The sequence below is a fragment of the Lepidochelys kempii genome, chromosome 4 (genome assembly GCF_965140285.1).
Source record: "Lepidochelys kempii isolate rLepKem1 chromosome 4, rLepKem1.hap1, whole genome shotgun sequence".
NCBI lineage: Eukaryota > Metazoa > Chordata > Testudines > Cheloniidae > Lepidochelys > Lepidochelys kempii.
In genome coordinates this window covers 105468487-105491529 of record NC_136383.1, presented here as the reverse complement: position 1 = coordinate 105491529, position 23043 = coordinate 105468487, and the positions used below count along the sequence as shown (strand labels likewise).

At 42.1% G+C, this 23043-nt stretch overlaps 1 protein-coding gene across 1 annotated transcript in view; it reads left to right on the top strand.

Moving 5' to 3' along the window:
* The window catches only part of STIM2 (stromal interaction molecule 2), a 143743-nt gene that overhangs the window by 106273 nt on the left and 14427 nt on the right, over nt 1–23043 (top strand). The window contains exons 4-5 of the mRNA XM_073342331.2: nt 19406–19517; nt 20269–20384. Coding sequence (XP_073198432.1) covers nt 19406–19517; nt 20269–20384 — 228 coding nt within the window. The remainder of the gene's footprint in view (nt 1–19405; nt 19518–20268; nt 20385–23043) is intronic.

Below are 23043 nucleotides of genomic sequence, written 5' to 3'. Positions count from 1 at the left end.
CATAAAATTACATATATTTAGGGCCCTACCAAATTGATGATCTATTTTGATCAATTTCACAATCATGGGATTTAAAAAATCATATATTTCATGATTTCAGCTATTTAAATCTGAAATTTCACAGTATAGGAGTCCTGACCCAAAAAGGAGTCATGGACGGACACAAGGTTATTGTAGGGGGGCGTTGCGGTATTGCTACCTTTACTTCTTCACTGCTGCTGGCAGTGGCGCTGCCTTCAGAGCTGGGCAGCTGCAGAGTGGTGGCTGCTGCCCAGGAGCCCAGCTCTGAAGGCAGGGCCCCACCAGCAGCACAGAAGTAAGGGGAGCAAGGTATGGTATTGCCAGTCTTACTGGAACAGAGATGGGTTGAACATTTCAGTCAACTACGGAACAGACCGTCCTCAGTTGAAACAAGTGCTATTAATCAGATACTTCAAAAGCCTATTTAGCAGCACTTTGACTCACCACCCTCACTTGAAGCAATAGAAAAGGCAATCAGTTTGATGAGCTCAGGAAAGTCCTTGGGCAGAGATGGAATATCGGCAGAAATATATAAGTTTGTGGGTCCAAAAGTGGTGGTAACACTCCAGATCCTTACTGACATCTGGGACAGTGAAGAAATGCCACAAGACTTGAAAGATGCCATAATTATTCCTTTATTTAAAAATAAAGGTAGCAAAATGATCTGTGATAACTACCTTGGGGGATCTCTCCTATCTGTCGCTGGAAAAATCTTTGCTAGTGTCCTCTTGAACCGACTGATTTAATCTGTCTCAGAAGCCAATCTACCTGAGACTCAGTGCGGATTCAGACCTGGTCATAGCACCATAGACATGATTTTCAGTATCGGGCAAATACAAGAAAAATTTGTCGAACAAAACATGACTCTATTCAGTGTTTTCATCGATCTGACAAAAGCATTTGATACTGTTAGTAGAGAAGGATTATGGATGATCCTCCGCAAACTTGGTTGCCCACCAAAACTGGTAAAGCTCATTCGTTTATTTCATGAGGGGATGCAAGGTCAGGTACTTTTTAATGGAGATCTCACTGACTTCTTTCCCGTTTCAAATGGAGTCAAACAAGGCTGTGTCCTTGCCCCCTGTACTGTTCAACTTCTTCTTCACCCAAGTTCTCAACCATGCTACAGATGGGCTCAACAGAGGCACATACATCAGATACAGACATGGTGGCTCAGTTTTCAATCTTACAAGGCTTAAAGCAAAAACAAAAGTAACAGAACTACTGCTAAGAGAAGCACTCTTTGTGGATGATTGTGCCCTCATAGCGCGCACACACGGAGATCTCCAGTGCATCGTAGATCGCTTCGCTGAAACATCAAAATTGTTTGGCCTCACACTCAGCCTGGAGAAGACTGGTTATTATCACCAATTATCTTCACTGCGCTGTGCCATATCCCCGACCTAGCATATCCATTAGTGGAAACCAACTAAAGCAAGTTGACAGTTTTACCTATGTTGGCAGCAACATCTCCCATGATGGGTCTCTTGACAAAGAGATCACAAACAGGATACAGAAAGCTGCTCAGTCATTAGGAAAGTTTTATGTAACAAAGTCCTGAAATCCCACAACATAACTCTCTCAACAAAAATACAACTTTTTTGCTCACATCTCTCCTGCTGTGAGACTTGGACACCATACAGATGGCATATCAAACAGCTAGAGGCCTTCCATATGCGGTCTCTGCGTGCCATTATGGGGATCTGCTGGCAGGACAAAATTACCAACGTGGAGGTTCTTCAAAAATCAAATGCCATAAGCATCAAGGCCATGCTGATAAAAGCCCAACTACACTGGGTTGGACACATCATTGGGATGCCTGAATATCGACTCCCCAGAAAAAATTTAAATGGAGAATTGGCACAAAGACACCGGAATCAAGGCTGCCCCAAAAGTGCTACAAGGACAGCATCAAGAACAGCACACGCTTTGGTGCAATAAAACCAGATGATCTTGAGAAGGCTGCGTTAAATAGATTGGTATGGCGACGTGCAACACTCAGCTTTTCAAGCCTTTGAAGAGGACCGAAATAATCTATTGGTAGCTGCAAAGAAAAAGCGTCCTATTACTGCTGTAGCTACCAAGATGCTCACCAATGACTGCCTGCCCAGTCTGCTCCGGAGCATGCCCGTCACTCTTTGGACTTCAGAGTCACTCCAGATCCACAAAAGGGGAGAGCATGAAAACGTTGTCATTGAACTGACTAACTGCGCACGCAGACGCACTGTCGTAAATATAAAGGGAAGGGTAACCTGCTTTTCTGTATACAGCGCTATAAAATCTCTCCTGGCCAGAGGCAACATCCTTTCACCTGTAAAGGGTTAAGAAGCTAAGGTAACCCCGCTGGCACCTGACCCAAAATGGCCAATGAGAGGACAAGATTCTTTCAAATCTGAGGGGGGGAACAAAGGATTTGGTCTGTCTGTGTGATGCTTTTGCTGGGAACAGATCAGGAATGCAGCCTCACAACTCCTGTTAAATTAGTAAGTAATCTAGCTAGAAATGCGTTGGATTTCCTTTTGTTTAATGGCTGGTAAAATAAGCTGTGCTGGATGGAATGTATATTCCTGTTTTTGTGTCTTTTTGTAACTTAAGGTTTTGCCTAGAGGGATTCTCTGTTTTGAATCTGATTACCCTGTAAGGTATTTACCATCCAGATTTTACAGAGATGATTCTTTTACCTTTTCTTTAATTAAAATTCTTCTTTTAAGAACCTGATTGATTTTTTCATTGTTCTTAAGATCCAAGGGTCTGTGTTCACCTGTGCAAATTGGTGAGGATTCTTATCAAGCCGTCCCCAGGAAAGGGGGTGTAAGGCTTGGGGGATATTTTGGGGGAAGATGTCTCCAAGTGGGCTCTTTCCCTGTTCTTTGTTTAAACGCTTGGTGGTGACAGCATACGGTTCAAGGACAAGGCAAAGTTTGTACCTTGGGGAAGTTTTTAACCTAAGCTGGTAAGAATAAGCTTAGGGGGTCTTTCATGCAGGTCCCCACATCTGTACCCTAGAGTTCAGAGTGGGGAAGGAACCTTGACACGCGCGCATGCACTTCTGTACTGCTGGCTGCAGAGCTGGGCCCTCCATCAGCAGCTGCCACTCTCTGGCTGCCCAGCTCTGAAGGCAGCAGTAAGGCTGGATTCCTGCATACCATGTTACCCTAACTGTTGTTTCTACCATTTTATCCAGTATTTGTGCATTATTCCCCAGAAAAGATTCTAGCTTCTAACCCTATGGGGTAGCATTGTATACTTTCAGTTTTTCTTGAAATATAAAATATCCCAATCTATAAGCCACAATATTTCTGTTACGTGCTAAAAATATTATTCTACCATATCCTTGTTCTCAAACACCAGACATGATTCATATGGACCTGCATAATACCCCTCTACATTTTTATAGGGTTTCCCAGTAGGGTGGTGTCTGAGCACCTCCCACTGAAGTAAACTCAAACTTGTCTTTCAACCCTTGCAGCATGAACAAGCTTACAGATATTATTGGAAGTTTAAATAAATAAAAATAAAATGAGAAGATGCTACTGTGTTCAGAGGGCTATTAGTGGGACACTAAATGGAAGAGAGGTTTGTTTCTCTTGTTTTGGTAGGGCGTAAATATATATATTTTTAAAATATACGTTTGCTGTGTATTTATGTTGGAGAAGACAAGGTCAAAGAAATGTACTTTGCATTTGGAGCAGAAGGTGAAGAGGTTTGTGATAGTCCTTAGTTTCCAGGAGACTTCATTTCACAGTCTCAAACCAGCCTCCAAGAAAGTTCTCTGTCCTGCACAGATGAGATTTACCCTTATTGTAGAGAATTCCCTAGTGGCAGAGGAACAAAGTTGTCAGCCATGGTCTTCATCCCAGAGCTTTAGGTATCCTGGGCCCAGACAAGGGAGATCCTTGAAGTTAAAGACTGAGACCTTGAACTTGATTCAATATCCTATGAGAAGCCAGTGTAGAAAGAGGACGACAGGTCTGATGTGCTCGCGGTAGCCCACGTTGCTGAGGAGATGCAGTTCAGTATTCTGTACTACTTGGAATTTCCTAAGTGCAGAAGATTTCATACACAGGTCTACTGTCACTTCCCTGTCATACTACAGCAATGCAAAGGTGTGAATAACCGAGGCCAGGCCATGATTTGCAAAGGTGTCCGGAGTCTGCAAGCCTACCAGAGATGATGGGAAGTGTTACTTGCGGATATTGCTATGTGAGGGCTTCGTGTCAACAAGGAATCCAAGACTACTCCTGAACCACCGACCAGACTGATCAGGCATGGGTGTGTACCTTCAACCAAAGGAGATCGTACAATGGTGGCAAATTTCTCAAAATGCTTTCCTTTGCCCAATATCATTATCTCTCTTATTCTGGTTTAGCTTCAGCCAGCTGCTGTTCATCCATGAAGTGGTCTCTTGTAGGCATTGGGCTATCTTAGTAGTAGTGGTGTGGTTGATGTGGTGAAGGATAAGCAGAGTTGTCTCTCATCTGCATATGCTGGCACTTGAATTCATGTCTAATCGGTTCCCCATAGTGGTTGCATATAGATGTTGAATAGGACTGGTGAAAAATGTATCCTTGTGGGACTCTACAAGTGAGGGGGCTTGAGGTAGAGGTGCAGTTTCCCATCCTTGGGAATTGGACGTGTCCCTCCAGGAGGGCTCATACCATTTTAGCACATTACCGTGAACTTTTGCCGTTTCTCTCAGGTGAAAGCTGCAAGAATTCCGGGAGAATGAGAATGAATGTCTGCCCTCTATCCATTGGCAGGAGGAGATCATCCATCAGTGCTACTAAAGTGGTTTCAATTCCATATCCTGGTCTGAATCAAGATTATTCCAGGTCTAGAACATTAGCTTCAATTAGATGAGCTTGTAATTGGCTTTGGCTGGCTTCTCTATGAATTTGCTCGGGAATTTGACATTGGCCAGTAGTAGGCTTGAGCTGATTTATCTGTTTAGTTCTGAATGCATCAAGCATGGTGTTCGTTCTTCTTTTCTCTGGCCATGGGATCCAGTCTTGGTGCAATTGCTGTGTGAATAAGTCTTTCCCTCTTTTGTCAGCTTCTTTTTTTCCTAACTGAATCAAATTGCTGCTGTGTGAGGTCATTGTCATAGAAGAAGAGATCTCTGAGGTAGCTAGCTCCAGTACCAACCTGATCTCTGAAAATCAGTACAGTAGCCTTGAACTAGACCCTGTTTAATGGGGAGCCAAGTGCAGTGAGTAATGAATCAGGGTGATATGTTCCTGGTAATCTGTGCTGGTGATCAGGCAACCTGCTGCATTCTGTAACAGTTGTAGTTCCCTCAGGGCATTGGGCTTCATTCCTAACTGTAAGGAATTGCAGCAGTTCTAATCTACCCTCATTTAGATTTTTTCTCTCCTTTCTTGATACACAAAGATTACTTCAAGTCTGGCAGTACAGTAGTAGAGCTTTTTTTTAAGAGGATAAATAGGAGGGCTGGTTATATGTCATGCTTTGTGATAGGCTGCCTTGCTTTGGACTGGCATTGCACAGCAAATGTTCTTGCAGCAACTGGGAATAAATGACATACCAACGAGAGATGCTGTGGTTGCATTTCACATTCTTGATCATTGGTGGTCTTGGGTTTTAAATATCCAGATAGTGGAAATGCACACAAGCCAAACATTGCTAAGGATGCATTACATGACACTGAATTCCATTCCAGACAGGACTAACACAATATTTCAGACCCCATTCTTGAGAAGAGGAAACTGAACTATCTTTTGTAATATTAAGCCATTGAATTTCTGAAATATCAGGGTCACTTCAAGTAAATTGTTACTCAATTCAGCTCCCTTTTGTGTCATTTTCTTTGCTCTTGGTCAGAGCCATCCCTTGGGTACGGCAAATCGGGACTACAACCCTGGGCCCTGCACTTTGGGGGGGCCCTGTGCTTTGTGAGGAGGTGGAAGGGGAAGTGATGGGCAGGCGAGGAGGAGCCCCCCACCAACCTCCCCCTCCCTCCAGTGCCTCCCGCTGATAAGCTCTTCACTGTGTCTGGAGGCGCTGGCTTGGAGGGGAGAGGAGTAAGGGCACAGCACGCTCGGGGGAGGGGCAGAACTGGGCAGGGAAGAGGTGGGGCGGGGTCTTGGGGGAAGGGGTGGAATGGGGGTGGCGCCTGGGCGGAGCTGAGGGGGAGCACCCCCCAACCACATAGAAACTTGGCACCTATGTCCCGCACTCCCCTAGGAAGGGCCCTGGTCTTGGTATTAGAATATATCCTAGTAGCAGCAACATGTCCTGTACTGGTGCTCTCGATGGCAGTGCTTGCTAAATGAAAATGTGCTCTGTAAATTCTACTGAAAGTCCTGTGACGTACATGGCATATATCAGGTACAGTTCATGTTTCTCTGGTATTCTTCCCAGAGTTTTGGGGGGACATGGGTGGACAGATTTTTAAGGCTTCACGTGGTTCTGGTGTCATTCTGCTTTTGCTACATACTGACACCATCTGGTTTAGAGTCTTGCCCCAGAAAGAAGGGGGAGAGAGGGTAAACTCCATGAACCCCGAATAAATAGCTAAAGTGACCATAAGCGAGACTTCTTCTAGGCTATACAAGATTTATCTATAGTAGATAGACTATATAGGAGAACAGTGTGCAATATGATAAACCGAATTATTTCCCTACACTTAGAATAGGGAACAATTAAATAACTTCAGCTTCTGTGGTATGGTAACTGTCTGTAAATGCTGATGTTATAATAGCAGCTACTGTCGTAGTATAGCAGGTGATGCAGACCGAGGTGAATTTCAGCCAGCATTCACTGTTTGGTTTTCAGTATAGAACTGGATAAGCCCTGTATGTGTCACTTCTTTTACCCTCTTATGCTCCAATGTACTTGGCCCTCTGTGCTGGGTGAAAACTGTAATTTACAGGAAGAGTTTAGAGTGCAGTATGAGGTGCAAGAATGAGCTTGTGTACTGAGCAGAATGTTGACTTGTGTTTCAGAGATGGCGTCATGAGGGCAGTAAACTTTTTCTCTTATTAATAAATGTTCTCTATCCAAGCATGTTCAGTTATATGAAAACCTGTTCTCATGTGTGCCACACTCCATGAGTCGTCTTGGGAGACATAGCTTCAGGCTCTTCAAGGAAGGAGGTGTTACTCCAACTGGAAAATCTGTTCTTTACAGCCTGAGTTTGGAATTTTACTGAAGCAGGATTAGTTGTCATGAGTGTCAAACAGGTAATCCCTGCAAAGTCTCCAACAGATTCCACAGAAAATTAATTTTGTGGTAAATAGAGCCCTCAGGGTTTTACTGATTAATGAGCTCCTGTTGTGCAACTTACTTTGTGACTTGCCTTAAGTTGCTTGGCATGATGAATAACTCTATAACCTGATTTGGTTTTTGTTGCAGTTTCTGTTTTGTGTCAGACATGCTTCAGAATTCTAAAGGTTGTGAAAGGAATTAGACTTTATCCAGGTCATCCAAGGAATGTAAACTCCATGAACCCCTAATAAATAGCTAATGTGACTATAAGGCAGACTTCTTCTTGGCTGTACAAGGTTTATCTATAGTAGATAGACTATGTAGGAAATGAATTATGTTTTTTTCTCTTTACCAAGGGACTGTGGCTTTGTCTTCAAAGTTACCCAATGAAGTGGTCAAAATTTCCAGTTTCTAGGGTTTTACTCACGAAATAAGAAAATTCTTTCTAAGGCTAAAGAAATTATGATTGAGAGAGAGGCCTGCTAACACATTTTAAAAGGTTTAAAACCTGTCTATACTAAGTGCTAACATACTTCTAAACACCACTTAAAATATAATACCAAGCATATTTTTAAAATAAAAAAATGAATCTTTTCCCTCCTCTAGACAAGATCTAGGAGTGCCTGGAGGTTTGAGAAGCTAGCAGCCCTTTCTTGTAAGTCTTTCTCCTTCATCCTAGATAAGGACAAGGCCCATTTCCCACTCTGTGAAAAGCAAGAAAAAAATAATCCCAGCCAGCATGCTTGACTTTTTTTTTAGTTCATTATAACCTCAGTTTGCTGCCTTTTCACTATATTCATTCTTCTCCCTTTTCTAAAGGTTATATGACTAAATGTCTTATTCCCCCTTCTCTTATTTCATATGTTCCATACTGTGTTTTTTTTTTTATCTTCTTTCTGCCCAAGTTTTTTGTTCCTAGTTTTCTATTTGGAAATTGGTCTTAACTTTGAAACTCAAATGTGAAAAAATTATGTAAATCAGCTTAATTTTGAAAACTTCTGTCCATTAGAAGACGAGACTGCCAGATGAATAACCTGACTCTTTAAACTTTCCTCTGTTTAAATTGTTCAAATGTAACATCTTTATTGCTGCACCCTTTCCCGATAATATTTTCCTTTCCACTGTATGGTGACCAATACTGCATGTTGTGTTTCATAGATCGTTCTTTGGTTCTTCACTTTGGTAGCAAGGTAATTTCTCCCCTCTCTGTAAACTGGTTTTCTCTTGATCATGTTCTCCAGTCTGGACTGACTTGTTGTTTACTGCTTGTTATGATAAGTAGGCAAACAGCTGTTGAAGCTTTTCCTTCCTAGTAAGAGGAGCTGCTTTAGATTTCAGTAGGGAATACTAGGGAGTTTTTCCCTTAGCTAATTTAAAATTATTTATGAACTGAAACAAGAGAACTTGCGGAACATGTCAGTGATGTACCCAAAAGTTTTAAAAACCACAGGAGATTTAGGCTTTCAGATTGTTTTATATGAACAACAATAATTTATAGAAAGAAAAGGAGGACTTGTGGCAGTCTCTAAGGTGCCACAAGTCCTCCTTTTCTTTTTGCGGATACAGGCTAACACGGCTGTTACTCTGAAACCAATAATTTATAGGTAGGGACTACAATTTATAGGTATTTTATGTACTTTCTCTGCTCACCAGGTCCTCCGATTTGGATGTATAGATTATATGTAGCAACACTCCAGGCTGTGGAGTTGGAAGATTTGAATGAGTGGACTGTTCTGCCTAGACCCTTGCATTTACAGCTACATCTGCCAAGCCAGATAGTCTAATCTGTGGTGCATATAGAATGTGTAGTGACCTCTGTATGGCAGTCCCTGCGGATCTCTGTTGAAGTGCTGACCCAGATATGGTTAGGGCCCTTTCAGATTGGGGTTGGAACTAATGTGGGAAAACTAACTTCATAGAATGCAATCTGAGATCCACCAAGGTGATGAAAAGATCTAGAAGTCTTTTCTCACTTTAGAGTCTTTCCTAACAGCCAAAGAGAGCTTGGAGTTCCTGATTTAATGACAAGGGGGCTAAAGTCAGGGATTTTTTTCAGTAAAGCACCACTCAGCAGAAATTGCTTTCCTCCCCTTGGATCAACAAGATTTTTGTCTGATCTGCAGGCCTAAGTCAATTTCTGAGTGGAATTTATTACTGGGATAATTTTGAAGTGAGAAGACTTCATAATGTATTGATTTATTTGTAAGATTTGTTATTAATGTACTTGTCCTCAGCGCAGTGGGGTTCTGTAGTGCCACGAGATTCATCCGGCGGCACCTCCTGCTGGTCGTCCAGGGAATTAGCTCGCCAGCCTCTGGAGCACCCTCTGTCAGCCGGTGTCTCGCCTGTCGCTGAACCCCGTGTCCCTCTTGGACCCTGTGCCCCTTTCCCTTGGGTCCTGCCCCCTAGCAATACCGTCACAGTCTCTGGGTTTCCCTCCCCGGGGAACCCCCAATCTCACCTCGCCTCAGTATATGGCTACTGCCAGTCACCACCTAATCCCTGTTCACTGGGGCGGACTGCAATGTACAAGCCACTCATCACAGGCAAGGGGGGCTTGAACCTGCTGCCTCCCCCTACCCTTGGGCTGCCCTGTTGCAACCCCAGTACCCTGTCTTAGGCTGTCTGCCAGACCTGCAGCCTGGGGCTTTACCAGCCCGGAGCCTCCCAGCACCTCAGGTACCCTGGTACGCTCCCCAGCAGCCAGGCCTGTCTCTCTCCATAGCTGGAGGAGACTCTGTCTGAGTATCTGGCTCACAGCCCTTTTATAAGGGCCAGCTGTGGTCTGTTTGGGGCGTGGCCCCAACTGTGCCTACTTGCCCAATCAGCCTGGGAGCTTCTGGGCTGTTTTAAGCCCCTCAGGGCCAGAGCAGGTGACCACCCCGCTACAGGTTCTCAACTGGTGGGCCGCAACCAGGTTTCAGGGGGTCCACCCAGCAGAACCAGCGCTAGACTCACTGGGGCCCAGAGCAGAAAGCCAAAGCCCCACCTAATGAGGTTGAAGCCCAGGGCTCTGAGCCCCGCCATCTGTGGCTGAAGCCAAAGCCTGAGCAACGTAACTTTGCAGAGGCTCCTTTGGCATGGGGCTCTAGGCAATTGCCTTGCTTGTTCCCCCTAATGCAAGCCCTAGATTTTGTATGCAGAAAACCAGTTATTGTGGCAGAGGTGGGCTGTGGAGTTTTCATAATGTGGTGGGGGGAGGGGCTCAAAAGAAAGCTGAGAATCCCTGCTCAGAGCATTAGATTAGTGAATTTTTGAAAATATAAATAAGCACTTGTTTCCTGAAATGTAATAAGAAAAATGTAACCCAGTTAGCATTGAGAATGGTGTACTGGTAGCCCAAGACCTGTACAGTATGTAGAGTGGAGGTAAAATCGCCATATAGCATGATCAGAGCTTTAGAGATGCAAACTTTCTGCCAAATTCTGCTTGGGACTTTAAATTGGACCGAAGCAGATGTACCCATGTGTCCAAAAGATATGAGGAAACATAGTCAGTTCTGCACTCGGAAGTGTTTAGATTTGTATGCTGATTCACAGAGGTAATATTGTACAGTGCTTGGGGCTTTTGATCTACAAAAAATGAAAAATGTTGCAGATGCATGTTGCCTTGCTTTATTTCAGTTTTCAAACTTTCTTTGAAACTTTCCCTATACCAGGGGCCCTGTGGCAACCACGATTTCACAGATGATTGAGAGAATAGCCCAGTACTGTGGGGTTTTTTTCTAGTGGGGCGGGGGAGGGGAAGTAGTCATTTACTCGTGCTGGTCTGATGCTCATTGTGACTTGTAGAGCCCCTCTCTGTTCCCCCTGAGCTGCTGCTCCAATATCAGGGTAGCTAGTGGACATGTGTCCCTCAGGGTGGCATTGGCTATGCACCTGTCCCCCTATACTCTGCCCCTCATTACATATTTATGAGCCCAGCAGGGTGGAAGTGGAAATACTGCAGGGAGATGGTTTCCAAGGAGTCTGGTATAAAGTGACTGCTGCTGCCCAATCCTGACTGCTTTGCTCATGCTAGTCTGACCCACACTGACCTCCCCACATGCTGGGGAACATCTGGGCCCCCACTGTGCCATCCTGACTGACCCACCTGCCAGACTCGCCATCTGCTCCACCATCATAGGGACCAGGTATTGGACAGAGGGGGAGACCCAGGAGCTGGTAAAGGGAAAGTGACTGACCTGGGGACAAGTAGAGGGGGAACAGCTGGATATGAGGAGCTGGGGAGAGCTAGGTAGAGAGACTGGGGTGGATGGGACAGGTGGAGGGGTAGGTTGAAGGGTCAGAGTTAGATAATGGGAGGCTTGTCAGAGGCGTGGGGGAGCTGGGTGAAGGGCCGGGATACAGAACTTCAAGGGAGAATGATGAGCGTCACAGAGCATGAGATGGTGTGGGCAAATGCCCATTTCTGCCTCCTTTCTGTTGGAAAAATCGCAGCCATTCAGGAGAGACACAGTAGCCAGCGCCTCCACTGAGGATAGGATAGGAAGCAATGGGCTTAAATTGCAGCAAAGGTGGTTTAGGATGGACATTAGGAATAACTTTCTAACTGTCAAGAGTGGTTAAGCCCTGGAATAAATTTCATAGAGAGGTTGTGGTATCTCCATCATTGGGATTTTTAAGAGCAGGTTGGACAAACACCTATCAAGGATGGTGTAGATAATACTTAGTCCTGCCATGAATGCAGGGGACTGGACTAGATGACCTCTCGAGGTCCCTTCCGGTTCTATGATTCCACCACTTGGAACATGCATTTTCACGGCTGTCTGTGTTCCAAGTGGTGGTGGCGCTGGCTGCTGTTCCTCACGTAAAACTGGCTGTGGAGCCTATCTACACTGCTGCAATTTTTCCAGCAGTGGGGAGGCTTGTGCTGATCTCCTGATGTTGGAAAAATCGCATCGGTTTTTGTGGGGGGAGCGGGCGGCCAGTTTTACGCAAAGGAATGCGGCAGTTACCGTTCACTGACTGCATTCTCTGTATATAGCCTTTAGAAAAATACTAGATTACCTGGACACTGCCGTGAATTTTAAAAACAAAACAAAATTGCAATTTACTCAAGGGCCTACCTTTACGTGGGTTAAAGGATTTAACACAGAAATCACAAAATCAAGCAACTGTGAAGTTTGTCATAAACCAAAGTCAGGAGTAGAATTTGCATTCCTTGCTGTAATTTCTTCCGTTACCAGTTTCACCTGTTGCATGGTCATTATGTGTGGTTCTTTTAAAAAAACAAGAAGTTTTGCATCCACTCTGTGGAAAAGGGGTGTTCGTTATGGATTTCATGTGTTGGATTCAGTTCTGTAACTGAACAAATCATACAGTTGTGTAATCTGCTGGATAATCTACTCTGTTTTGTCACATACATAAGAAGTTAGTGATACACTAAATACACTATCAAGGGGAGTAGCTTCCTCTGTTAAAGCAGCGAGCCCTTGGCTGGGAGATACAAAAGGAAGATTATTCATTTTTGATGTATAAATAAAGTACTTATGTAAGTTTCATGGTGCCTTTTTAATGATTATTAAAAACATAAACCATGCAACAAGAACAATTCTAATGGGTAATCTTCCTGATGTATCAAAATATACCAGCCAAACAAGTACCCACCGAAAATACCCCATCCACCACCAAAGCCAACTTTCAAATGTTCTCCTCCACTGTAACAAAAAGAAACAGTGCCTGGGAGATAACTAAAGACAAATGACTACCACAGTGGGGTCTTGATTTCTGACAGTAACCTAAATTTGTGCTAGTTCAAAGCAAGAGGGAGGGTGAATTCCGAAGAGTCGGGCAACCACAAACAAAGCCCACTCAGCAGCCCCCTCTGTTTTAAAGATGAGTAGGCTCTATCATAAGCTCCTCTGCTGATCCCAGTGGTGGCAGTATCACACTGCAAGAATGGTGATCTCTCAAATGGGCAGCTCCCAAACCATGTAGGGCTTTTGATGTCCAGAGCAACCCCCCCTTGCATTTCTCCTGGGGACCCAGAGGCAGACAATACAGACTAATGAATGCTGGTGTCATGTGCTAACAGCTGGGGTAGGTCTGTTCTGTTCCAGCTTTGATTTTTTTTTTCAGATGGACATTGGTGTGTGCCCAAATCCAAGTCCTTCAAGCATCCCTCTGGAGTGCCGAGCCTCTGGTCCATTGAACACTCTCAGAACTCTCATCCGTACACACTAGCACGGCTGCTACTCTGAAAACTAGCTGACTAGATTCAGCTCAAGATTACCGCACTGCTTAACACACAGCACTTAGATAGATTTGTAGTGAAAACAAGAATAAGTTTACTTTCATTTGAATCTCTGTTCTTTGATAATAAGTAAGCATATTGGAAACAAATGGTTATATAAAAAACAAAATTATAGCATGCTTTCTAGAGCAGTCATTTTCAACCTGTGTCCGTGGATCCCTGGGCAGTCTGCAGACTAAGATTTCCAAAGGGGTCTGCACCTTTATTTGAAAATTTTTAGGGGCCCACAAATGAAAAAGGTTGAAAATCACTATTCTAGAGCCTAAACTTAACTCACAAGACACTTCCCTATCTCCTACAATATAGCTGACCCCAACTTCGTAGCCACCCTGGTTGAAAATGCTGGGAAAAGTTCCACCTTTCACAAGATCAAGCCCAGTTTGTCTTCCTAGACTGAAGAATCCCCAGTGTACCTCCATACCCCCAAAGATTCATCGTCTTTATCTGTAAATAGAACAGCTCTTGCTGGTTTTGTTTTTTCTGGTAGCACTCTGGAAATTTCTTTATTAGCATGTGACTCAATAGGCAAATAGTAAGGTACACAATTGTCAACCAGATAGATAAATGTCTCCCCCCTTCTATCTGGAGAAGTCTTTCTCAATGCTCACTGCCCCTGAATTATCTGCCTTTAACTCTAAGGCTTTAAGAACATAATTTTCAGTATACATACATAACTCCTACATATTATGTGCATATATATTTTGCAATTATGATGATGATCATTGTGACACAGGCTTTCATAGACACCTTACATGACCACTTTTGGTGAACCTAAGGGATCCCTGAAATCTTATGTTCCCTGTGCTCTCTTGCCAGTGGGCATCAAGAGATTCTTGGGTCACACTCTTGTCTGTCCTTATCTGTGAATGAGGAAGTTCAAAGGCAGAGTTCTGTGCTGTGTGCCCTGTGCTGAGTTCTGTTCAGCTGCATTCAGGACTTTAGCTATGGGAGCATCCTAGCTGACGAATCCATGACTGGGTGTAGGAGGATGGGGCATGACAGTGGTCTGTGAAGTAGCTGGATTCCAGGACATAGATGATATCCAGTATCTTAAAGTGAACTTCTAATCTGAGTGACTGTTTAAAAATGGATGTTCATTGATTCACTGATTGGCATATCATAATATGTTCAGTTTACAAATATGAGATTTTTTTCCTAACTGCTTGCCCTGTAAACTCAAACTGGGCTCTAAAAGTCATACTTGGTGCTTTCCATTTGGCACACAGTCACTGTTTTGCAGGCACATTATACTCCGCTATAATGGTACAAGCCCACTGAAGGGAATGGGGTTGCACAGATGCTACTCTAGATGCATTCTGAAGACCGTGGGGTTGCACAGGTGCCTTCAGTGGATGATTTGGCCTGCAGAGCCTTCCTTGCTGGTGGTGATGGGTGAGATGGGAAGAACTCTGACTCTGAGCCCAGGCTGAACTTGTGGGGCTGGAATTTAAGAAACAATCTCTTCATCTGCAAATTTGATCAGTAAGTCAGTTAGACACAATGAACATTAAACCACACAATGCCATGTTACAAAGGCACTTTTCAGGGTCAAGCACTTTTATACCCTGAAGTATTTTAGCAGCCAGTGCAGAGTACGGAGCGCTGCTATTAATGGTCAGAGCAATCTGCCCACTTATAATTTGATAAAGTCTTAAACTGGTTGAGTTTGGCTCGCAGTCTCGAAGTATTTCAGAAAGTGCTTGCTTTTTTAAACTTGTTTAAAGCTTTTAAAGATTTTTTTTTTTTTTTGAAATCTTCAAGATCGCAAGGCCAGCAAGGGCAAGAAAATAACCACACCCGTGATATAGCAGAGGTGATGTAAGTATCAGGATAGATCTGCACTCGGAAATTTCTTTCCTGTTTTCTGGCAAAGATGCAGCTGCTCCGGTACTACCAATAGTGTAAGCACTGCTTAGATGACACAGTGGTAAAAAGTGTCTGCTCTTGGTTTACACAAGTGGCTATGCTATTGGTGGTACTTGTGCTATTGCTAGGAAATGGGTCACAGATTTACTAATCGAGTAGAACCCTCACTGTAAGTGAACCTGCTGTACAGTGAGAGTTCCCTGCTTGATTTCCTACAAAAGGAACATCATCCCATGTTGGGCGTTAATATCATTAGTTATCTTGTCAGTAACTGTTATGTATATCTCATTTGTTACATAGTAATGATTTTTGGCCGTTCATTAAGGCTGAAAAGAAGAGCAGATTTGAGAGCGTGAGAGACCCATTGTATGAAATTACTGTTGAGCCTTTTAGGTATGTTACAATTTGGTTGGTCCAGGCTATGAATGGAAAAGACATACTGGAATATGTATAAATGATGGAACTCCAGAAGTTCAAAGATGTTTTGGAATGTGTACTTGGGGCCCTTCAAATTTGATCTGTATTTATCTGGATCCAGTTATCTTACATCTAATCAAAATTTTCTTGACCTGTATCTTCTGATAAGGGCTCGACTGGAGTATTGTGTCCGGTTCTGGGCACCACACTTCATGAAAGATGTGGACAAAGTGGAGGAAGTCCAGAGGAGAGCAACACAAATGATTAAAGGTCTAGAAAACATGACCTATGAGGGAAGACTGAAAAAGTTGGGTTTGTTTAGTCTGGTGAAAAGATGGAAGGGGACATAATAAGCACGGCCATCCCTAGGAGGGGTGCGGGACCCAGGGTGCAAGTGACAAATCAGTCACTTCCGAGACCGACCCATCACTTCCAGGACCGACCACACCAGCCAATCACACTGGCTTGCAGGGTCCCCCGAAGCACGGGACTTAGAGCAGTCGCTCTGATTCGTGGTACCCAAGGGACAGCTCTGATGATACTTTTTGCAAGTACATAAAAGGTTGTTACAAGGAAGAGGGTGAAAAATTGTTTTAATCTCTACGGTTAGGGCAAGAAGCAATGGGCTTAAATTGCAGCAATAGAGGGTTAGCTTGGAAATTAAAAAAACTTCCTAATTATCAGGGTAGTTAAGCACTGGAACAAATTGCCTCAGGAGGACATGGAATGTCTGTCACTGGAGGCTTTTAAGAACAGGTTGGACAAACACCTGTCAGGAATGGTCTAGTTATTACTTAGTCCTGCGTTGTGTGCAGGGGACTTGAAGAGATGACCTACTGAGGTCCCTTCCAGTCCTACACCTCTGTTAGTCACAAATCGTTGCATTCTTCAAAAATACATTAAAATGCTATTTCTTTGGATCAGAGTTCAGGCCGTTTAGATGAGATTTGTAGATAACACAATATTTTTAAAATGTCTTCATGTTCCATCAAGCATTCCCATAGGAAACAGCTCCTAGATCTCTTAGAGTTCATTGTCGTTATCGAGTGGTGATTTATCTAGAAGGTAGTCTTATTTTTAATCATAAGGTCAAAGAACTTTTTTTCTGCAGCTCTTCCTGTGTTTGAGTCTGGTGCATAGAATAGAGTTTACTAGAGATGTTATATTTCCATAAATTGAGATTCTTGCAATTATCCATTATGAAGTATATTGTCATGGATTTTAACAAGCTCTGCATTCTAATTCCTTGCAATAAGGAGACTTGTCATTTCATTATAAAGGGTCTCAGAGTATGTAAGTAAGTTTTGCCTTATCACAATTTATAGTTTTAAGAGGAAAAGGACAAAACTGGTGAAGATTAATTATTACAGGATGCTGTATACTGGCAGATCAGTGCCTAGAAGATTAAAGCGTTTGTCATCTGGAGTCATGGGAAGAAGCAATCATTACAAAAATGACATTGTACCCAGTTTAGGGTGGGGGGGGACTATTAGTGCTTGAATACTATTTATTTTTAAAGCTAATTAGTGACATTGGAAACAGTGTAGAGTAGAACTGAAACAGTTTAAAAACACCCAGGAAACTATCTGGTAACACTTAAACTGGATTTTAATGTAAATAATAAATCTGTAGGAATCCCAGTCGAAACTTCAGTTTATATGTTAATCCTACCGTGCTAAACAGTCTGAAACGGATACTGATGAACTATAAAACATTCTGTTGTGTTTGCACACAACTGTGTCTGCAGTTTAAAAGTGGAAAGCATTTGCAGTCATTCCTGTAATTTTTTGTAAAGGGCCTTTGTCAAAATTCACTATTGAGAATGCACCATTAGTGTCAGATTTTTTCAAAGGGGTCTTAATCCAGCCTTCACTTACCTGGAAACAGTTGCATGGAGAAATACATACAGGTAATGGTCTAGCACTTCTATGCCCAGGTGGTAGTGCTTGAAAAGCCTGCAGGTCTTTGTGCATGCAAAGTTATGTATGTACAAAGGGAGGCCACTACTTGGTGATTTGCTCCATAGCACAGAGGGTCTTGATAAACTTTGCAAGCACAGTGGAGGAGATAAGCATTTATAGTGTACTTGTGGCACCTTAGAGACTAACCAATTGATTTGAGCATAAGCTTTCATGAGCTATAGATCAAAAGAATTTCATCGGATGCTGTAGCTCACGAAAGCTTATGCTCAAATCAATTGGTTAGTCTCTTAGGTGCCACAAGTACTCCTTTTTCTTTTTGCGAATACAGACTAACACGGCTGCTACTCTGAAACCATTTATAGTGTGAAACCATTGCCTCACAAGTTGCAAAACTGGCTAGCAGTGTCATACAGTGCCTGAAGCTGTGCCCTGGGCTGAGGCAGCAGTTTTATCTAAACTAGAAGCTCCAGGCAGTGTTTCCTTTCTGTGCTGAGACCTCTGCAATTACCAGAGGGTCATGTACACTGCTGGCTGGCAGTTTCAATAGGAATAGCAGCCACTGCGAATAAATATAAGGGGAAAATTGTTTTTTAAAGTTTCTGTTGTGTACATTCACTGCAGTAACCTCCTTAGTAAGAAAAATAATTTGATATAACACAAGATGTCACAGGAACATTTGAAACGTGTGTTTTTTGGGGATTTTTTTTGTTGTTGTATTTTTTAATTGTATCCCATTTGGTCAGCACCCAGACAATGTAAATTCACCTGCAAACAACGCACACAAATAAACCTGTTCAGTGTTTTTGAATATTACCATTGGGGAGACATATGGATTGTTAAATATGCGTAATCAGAGATTTCACTCAATTTAATAACATCATAATAAACGTTTACTCAATTTAATACCTGACGTCACAGGTAGTGTAAAGATGCTCATTCTGTAACATAGTATCACCCTGTTCAATAGAGAAGTCTGATAAGTAGATTACTGTATAGTGTTTCTCAAAACAAAAGCTCATTGTTATGATTATTGTATTGTTTCTGATACTTACGTGGATAGGATTTGTAAACCTGTTAATTTCTAAATAAAGAAATAGTTAAAACCCACCCACCCATCATACATCATTTCTGCCCCTCATATTTTCTCTTTATACTCCAACCGCCCCCAACCCTGACCCACACACAATTTCTGTGTTTGAGTGGCATGAATTTGTATGAAGATGCCAGCAAAAAGGTGTCTCCCTGGACTACGGGCTAAGATCTTGACGCATTACTTTACGTGTTACTGCATCTGCTGGCATATGTTCCGTTCTGTAAGGGTATGAAGGACAGTAGAATTGGGGCTGAGAGAGCACTTAAAATAGGTCACAAGAGGCTGCTCTGATTTTTAAAAAGGAAATTGTAAATTTATGCTACCGAATTTTTGATAGATGTTTCTGTTGGTTAAACGCTTGTTTACTTACAGCTTGTTTAAGCTTTGTCTCTAAAGAGCATATAATGAAAAAGGCAAACTGCCAGAAATAACTTTTGCTAGTAAATGTGAATACTTATTTATCTGTGGTTCCATCCAGATGAACTTGCTTATGCTGGCTGTGTAACCTGCAAATCTCCATCTTTGTTTTATTTTTAGCTGTGGTACTGATTATTCTTTTATTCCTGAAAATTAGATGTCTGATAGTCCATCTTTTGTCTTGCAGTTCACAACTGGACTCAAGAGGAGACTCTTCAGTGGCTGGTAGAATTTGTTGAACTGCCCCAGTATGAGAAGAATTTTAAAGACAGTAATGTCAAAGGAACAACACTTCCCAGGTGAATCTTTTCTTCTGGATTAGTTTTAAAAAACCTGTTTATATTTTTCTGTTGGGCAGCATTCTCTCTAGCTTGTCTGTGCAGGGTAATTATCTAAATTTAATACTGACAGGCTGTGCTCAGGTGTAAGAGAACTGATGTAAGCCTGCAATTCTGAAAGGCCAGAGAACCAGAATTTCAATTTTCTTCTGCCAGAATATTCCTGAAAGTCATTTGTCTCTACCTCAGTTTCATTACTTTCTTCCTTTTAAAAATAATTTGCTACCAAAGTGTTTCAATAGCAATCACTTAGCTTTGTGGTAGCTAATTTCTTTTGAAAAGCTACAGATGTATTCAGTTTAGTGGAAACACATTGCCAGTGTGGACCTGCAAAGACTTTGCAGACTTTGCCCTTGAATATTAACTGTTGGATTTTTACAAGTATTAAGTATGTTAGTGGATTTGATGCCATCAGGCTGCATATAAGCCATCACATTTAACTTCTACCAAATGGATTTAATTAGTGGTGGTTGCAGAGTGGAAAAAAAATAGGAAAACCATTACTACATAGTGTAATGCTTTTGATAACATAAGTCATAAAATATTAGAGATATGAATTATGTCTCTTGCTATCTCTGTGTTAACTGTGTAAATGTTATCCATATAAATTGCAAATAGATTAACGCACTACAGTAATTCCTCTACAGTATAGTTCTGTGTATAGCTTACATGAAAATTTGTGTGAGAATAACATTTGATTTATTATGAACAGGATAGCAGTAAATGAACCTGCTTTTATGATCGCTCATCTGAAAATCATTGAACGGAGCCACAGACAGAAACTTCAGCTGAAGGCATTGGATGTTGTTTTATTTGGACCTCTCGCGCGTTAGTATTATCATGTTTTTCTAACTTGCAGCTGTAAGAATTAAAACTCCAATTTTTTGCTTTTTAGATTGAGATTATATACTGTAGGTGGGACACCTCACTCCACTTCGTCAGTACATTGGTTCATTATTTGGCTCACAGTTTTGGGACCCAGAAAAATGTAGAATTAAGACATCAGAATAGGCTATCCAACTGCCCTTCTTTGTCTGGTAGTATAGAGAACTAATTTTAGTGTGTCACCCAATGGTCTAGTAAATTCTTGAAATATTTTTTGTGCTGACCTAATGATAGTGCTCTGAATCTTCTTTGATTTTGTTTGTTGGGTTTTGTTTAATGTGCTAGTTAAGCCCGACCCAAACTTTTTTCCTGATTGGGAGGCTGGGTAATATTTTGCTTAATTTAACCAGTATGGTTAAAGTCAAGTTAAAACTGTTACCCAGAATTTACCCTTGGAAAAAACTTAATTTAAGTTGGACTTAGCTAATACGCATTAGCTAAGCTTGACTAAAAATCAACCACTTTTCCTAGACAAGACCAAACTCTTAGATGTTCCAAAAGTGTAGGCTCTATTAAATTGTCAGATAGGATAATGGATACAGTACAAAGCCACAAGTCTGGGAAGTTTTTTTAAAAAGTTAATTTGAGTTAATAGAAACATTACATTTTTGTTAAAATGTAGCTTATACCCTTTGCTTCACAAAACTTCTGGTGGATCTTAGAAAAATTGTTAAGAAAGGAGTTCGTACAACAGATTTCTGGTAAAGTGTCTCATTTAAAAAGAAGCGTTATTGACTTCTTATCCATTTTCAAATACCTTTTGTATAGGAAAAAGAATTGTAGAAAAATCAGTTTCATTTTGGCCTTCATGATAGTATCCAAGATTATTTTCTTTACAGGGCATTTCATAGGCCTCAGTTTGAGAAAATTACTTGGAACCAGAAGCATGACTCTGTCTTGGGCTTCTGTAATCACTTATTTTAGTGTTGTCTATTGATTCAAGGATCGCAGCAAGCTATTGATGCTGAGATTGCTCACTTTCTGAAATACTTGATGATATATGCACATTGCTCCACATGTCAGAACTGCAGTGACTCCTGCAGTCGTATTATTAAAAGTGAAATTAGATGGAACATTAAATTCCAGTGCAACAAAATTTATTGCAAAACTCCTTTACTTGTACAGAAATATCTCCTCACTAGTGTTGTTTTGTTTTGTGAATCTTGTTTTGGTTCCATCTGGTTAACAAATGATCTTTTTAAACGTACCACATTATTTCTTGCTGTGAAACGTGTACAAGCTTCAGTGAATTGCCTAGTGAGGCCTATCATTTCATCTATGCTGTTTGAGGATGATACTGCTATTCTGTAGGATAGGGTTCTCTAGGGAAGCTCATCTGCCAGGTGCTATCTAGAACCAGTTTGTGTTTGCAAATGTTTTTTTTTCCCGCAGACCACTTGAAAATTGCTGAGGGTCTCGGTGGACCACTTAATGATCTTTCCAAATGTTTGTGCCGTTAGCTAACTGTTGTAAAAAAAAAAAAAAAAAAAACCTTAATAATAATAAACTTTTTTTTGTTCTACAAATAAAAGCACACAACTCATATTTTAATATCAATAGTCTTACCTTTCTAATGCAATGGATGTGCCCTCTCTCCCCCACTGCAGCAGCCCCCGAGCTGGGGCTGGGAAGGAGGGGGGTCTCACCCCTGCCACAGTAGCCACAGAGCTGAGGCTGGAAAGGAGGGCCATCTCTCCCTGGCAGCTGCAGCCCTGGAGTTGGTGAAAGTCGCCTATTTCTCTGGCTGCTGCAGCCCTGCATGTACCAAATTCCCCCCAACCCCCTCTTCTCACCCCACTGGCCCCTAGTCCCCCCTAGGACACCACCTCACCTTACATGTGCTTCTTCTCCAGGCACTTAATTAGTGGAGCCACGCCTGCACGTGGTAGGTAGGTGGCCCTTCATTCTCTTATGTGCGGCCACCCAGGCGTGTACCTTAGAGGGAACTATCCACAGACCACCTGAATGGAGCTTGCGGACTACAGTTTGAGAATCTCTGTGTTAGAGAAGATCATTCATATTGATTCATGTGCGAATCTTGGGTACCTGTTGAGACATTGTGAAGTTTCCAGGTGTGCAATTATATCTGTCCTTCCTTCACAGTACCACAACTATGCAAATTAGAAGTGCCATCCAAAATTATTTAAAATGTATTGTAAAATCTAATCTAAAATATTTTACACACACACACATCTGACTTGACAAGCCCAGGACCCAGTCAGATAAGGAAAATTCTTAGTGTTCACAAGCAGCAAAACTCAGTTTGGGGAAGTGAAATTTAATTGCTTGCCGTCAAATTGGCAAGCTGCTGACCTTCACTTAAAAATCTTGGGTGCATTAACTAAGACGGGAGGCTGCATGTGAAAACTAGATGCTTGTCTTTCCTCCTATGCATGACTGAAAGAACAGATGATTGCGTGTCCCATGCTGCTGTTTTACTAACTTATGCTGGTGAAGCAGGTGCACCCAGTTCTGCACTCAGGAGAATGTGGGTGCCCAATTAAATGTACACTCTCAAGTGTGGTGTGGGATGTCAGAACTTTTGTTCCTATTTACAGGGTAACTGAGGCAGGAAGTTAATTGTCATCTTTGGCCTTAAAGT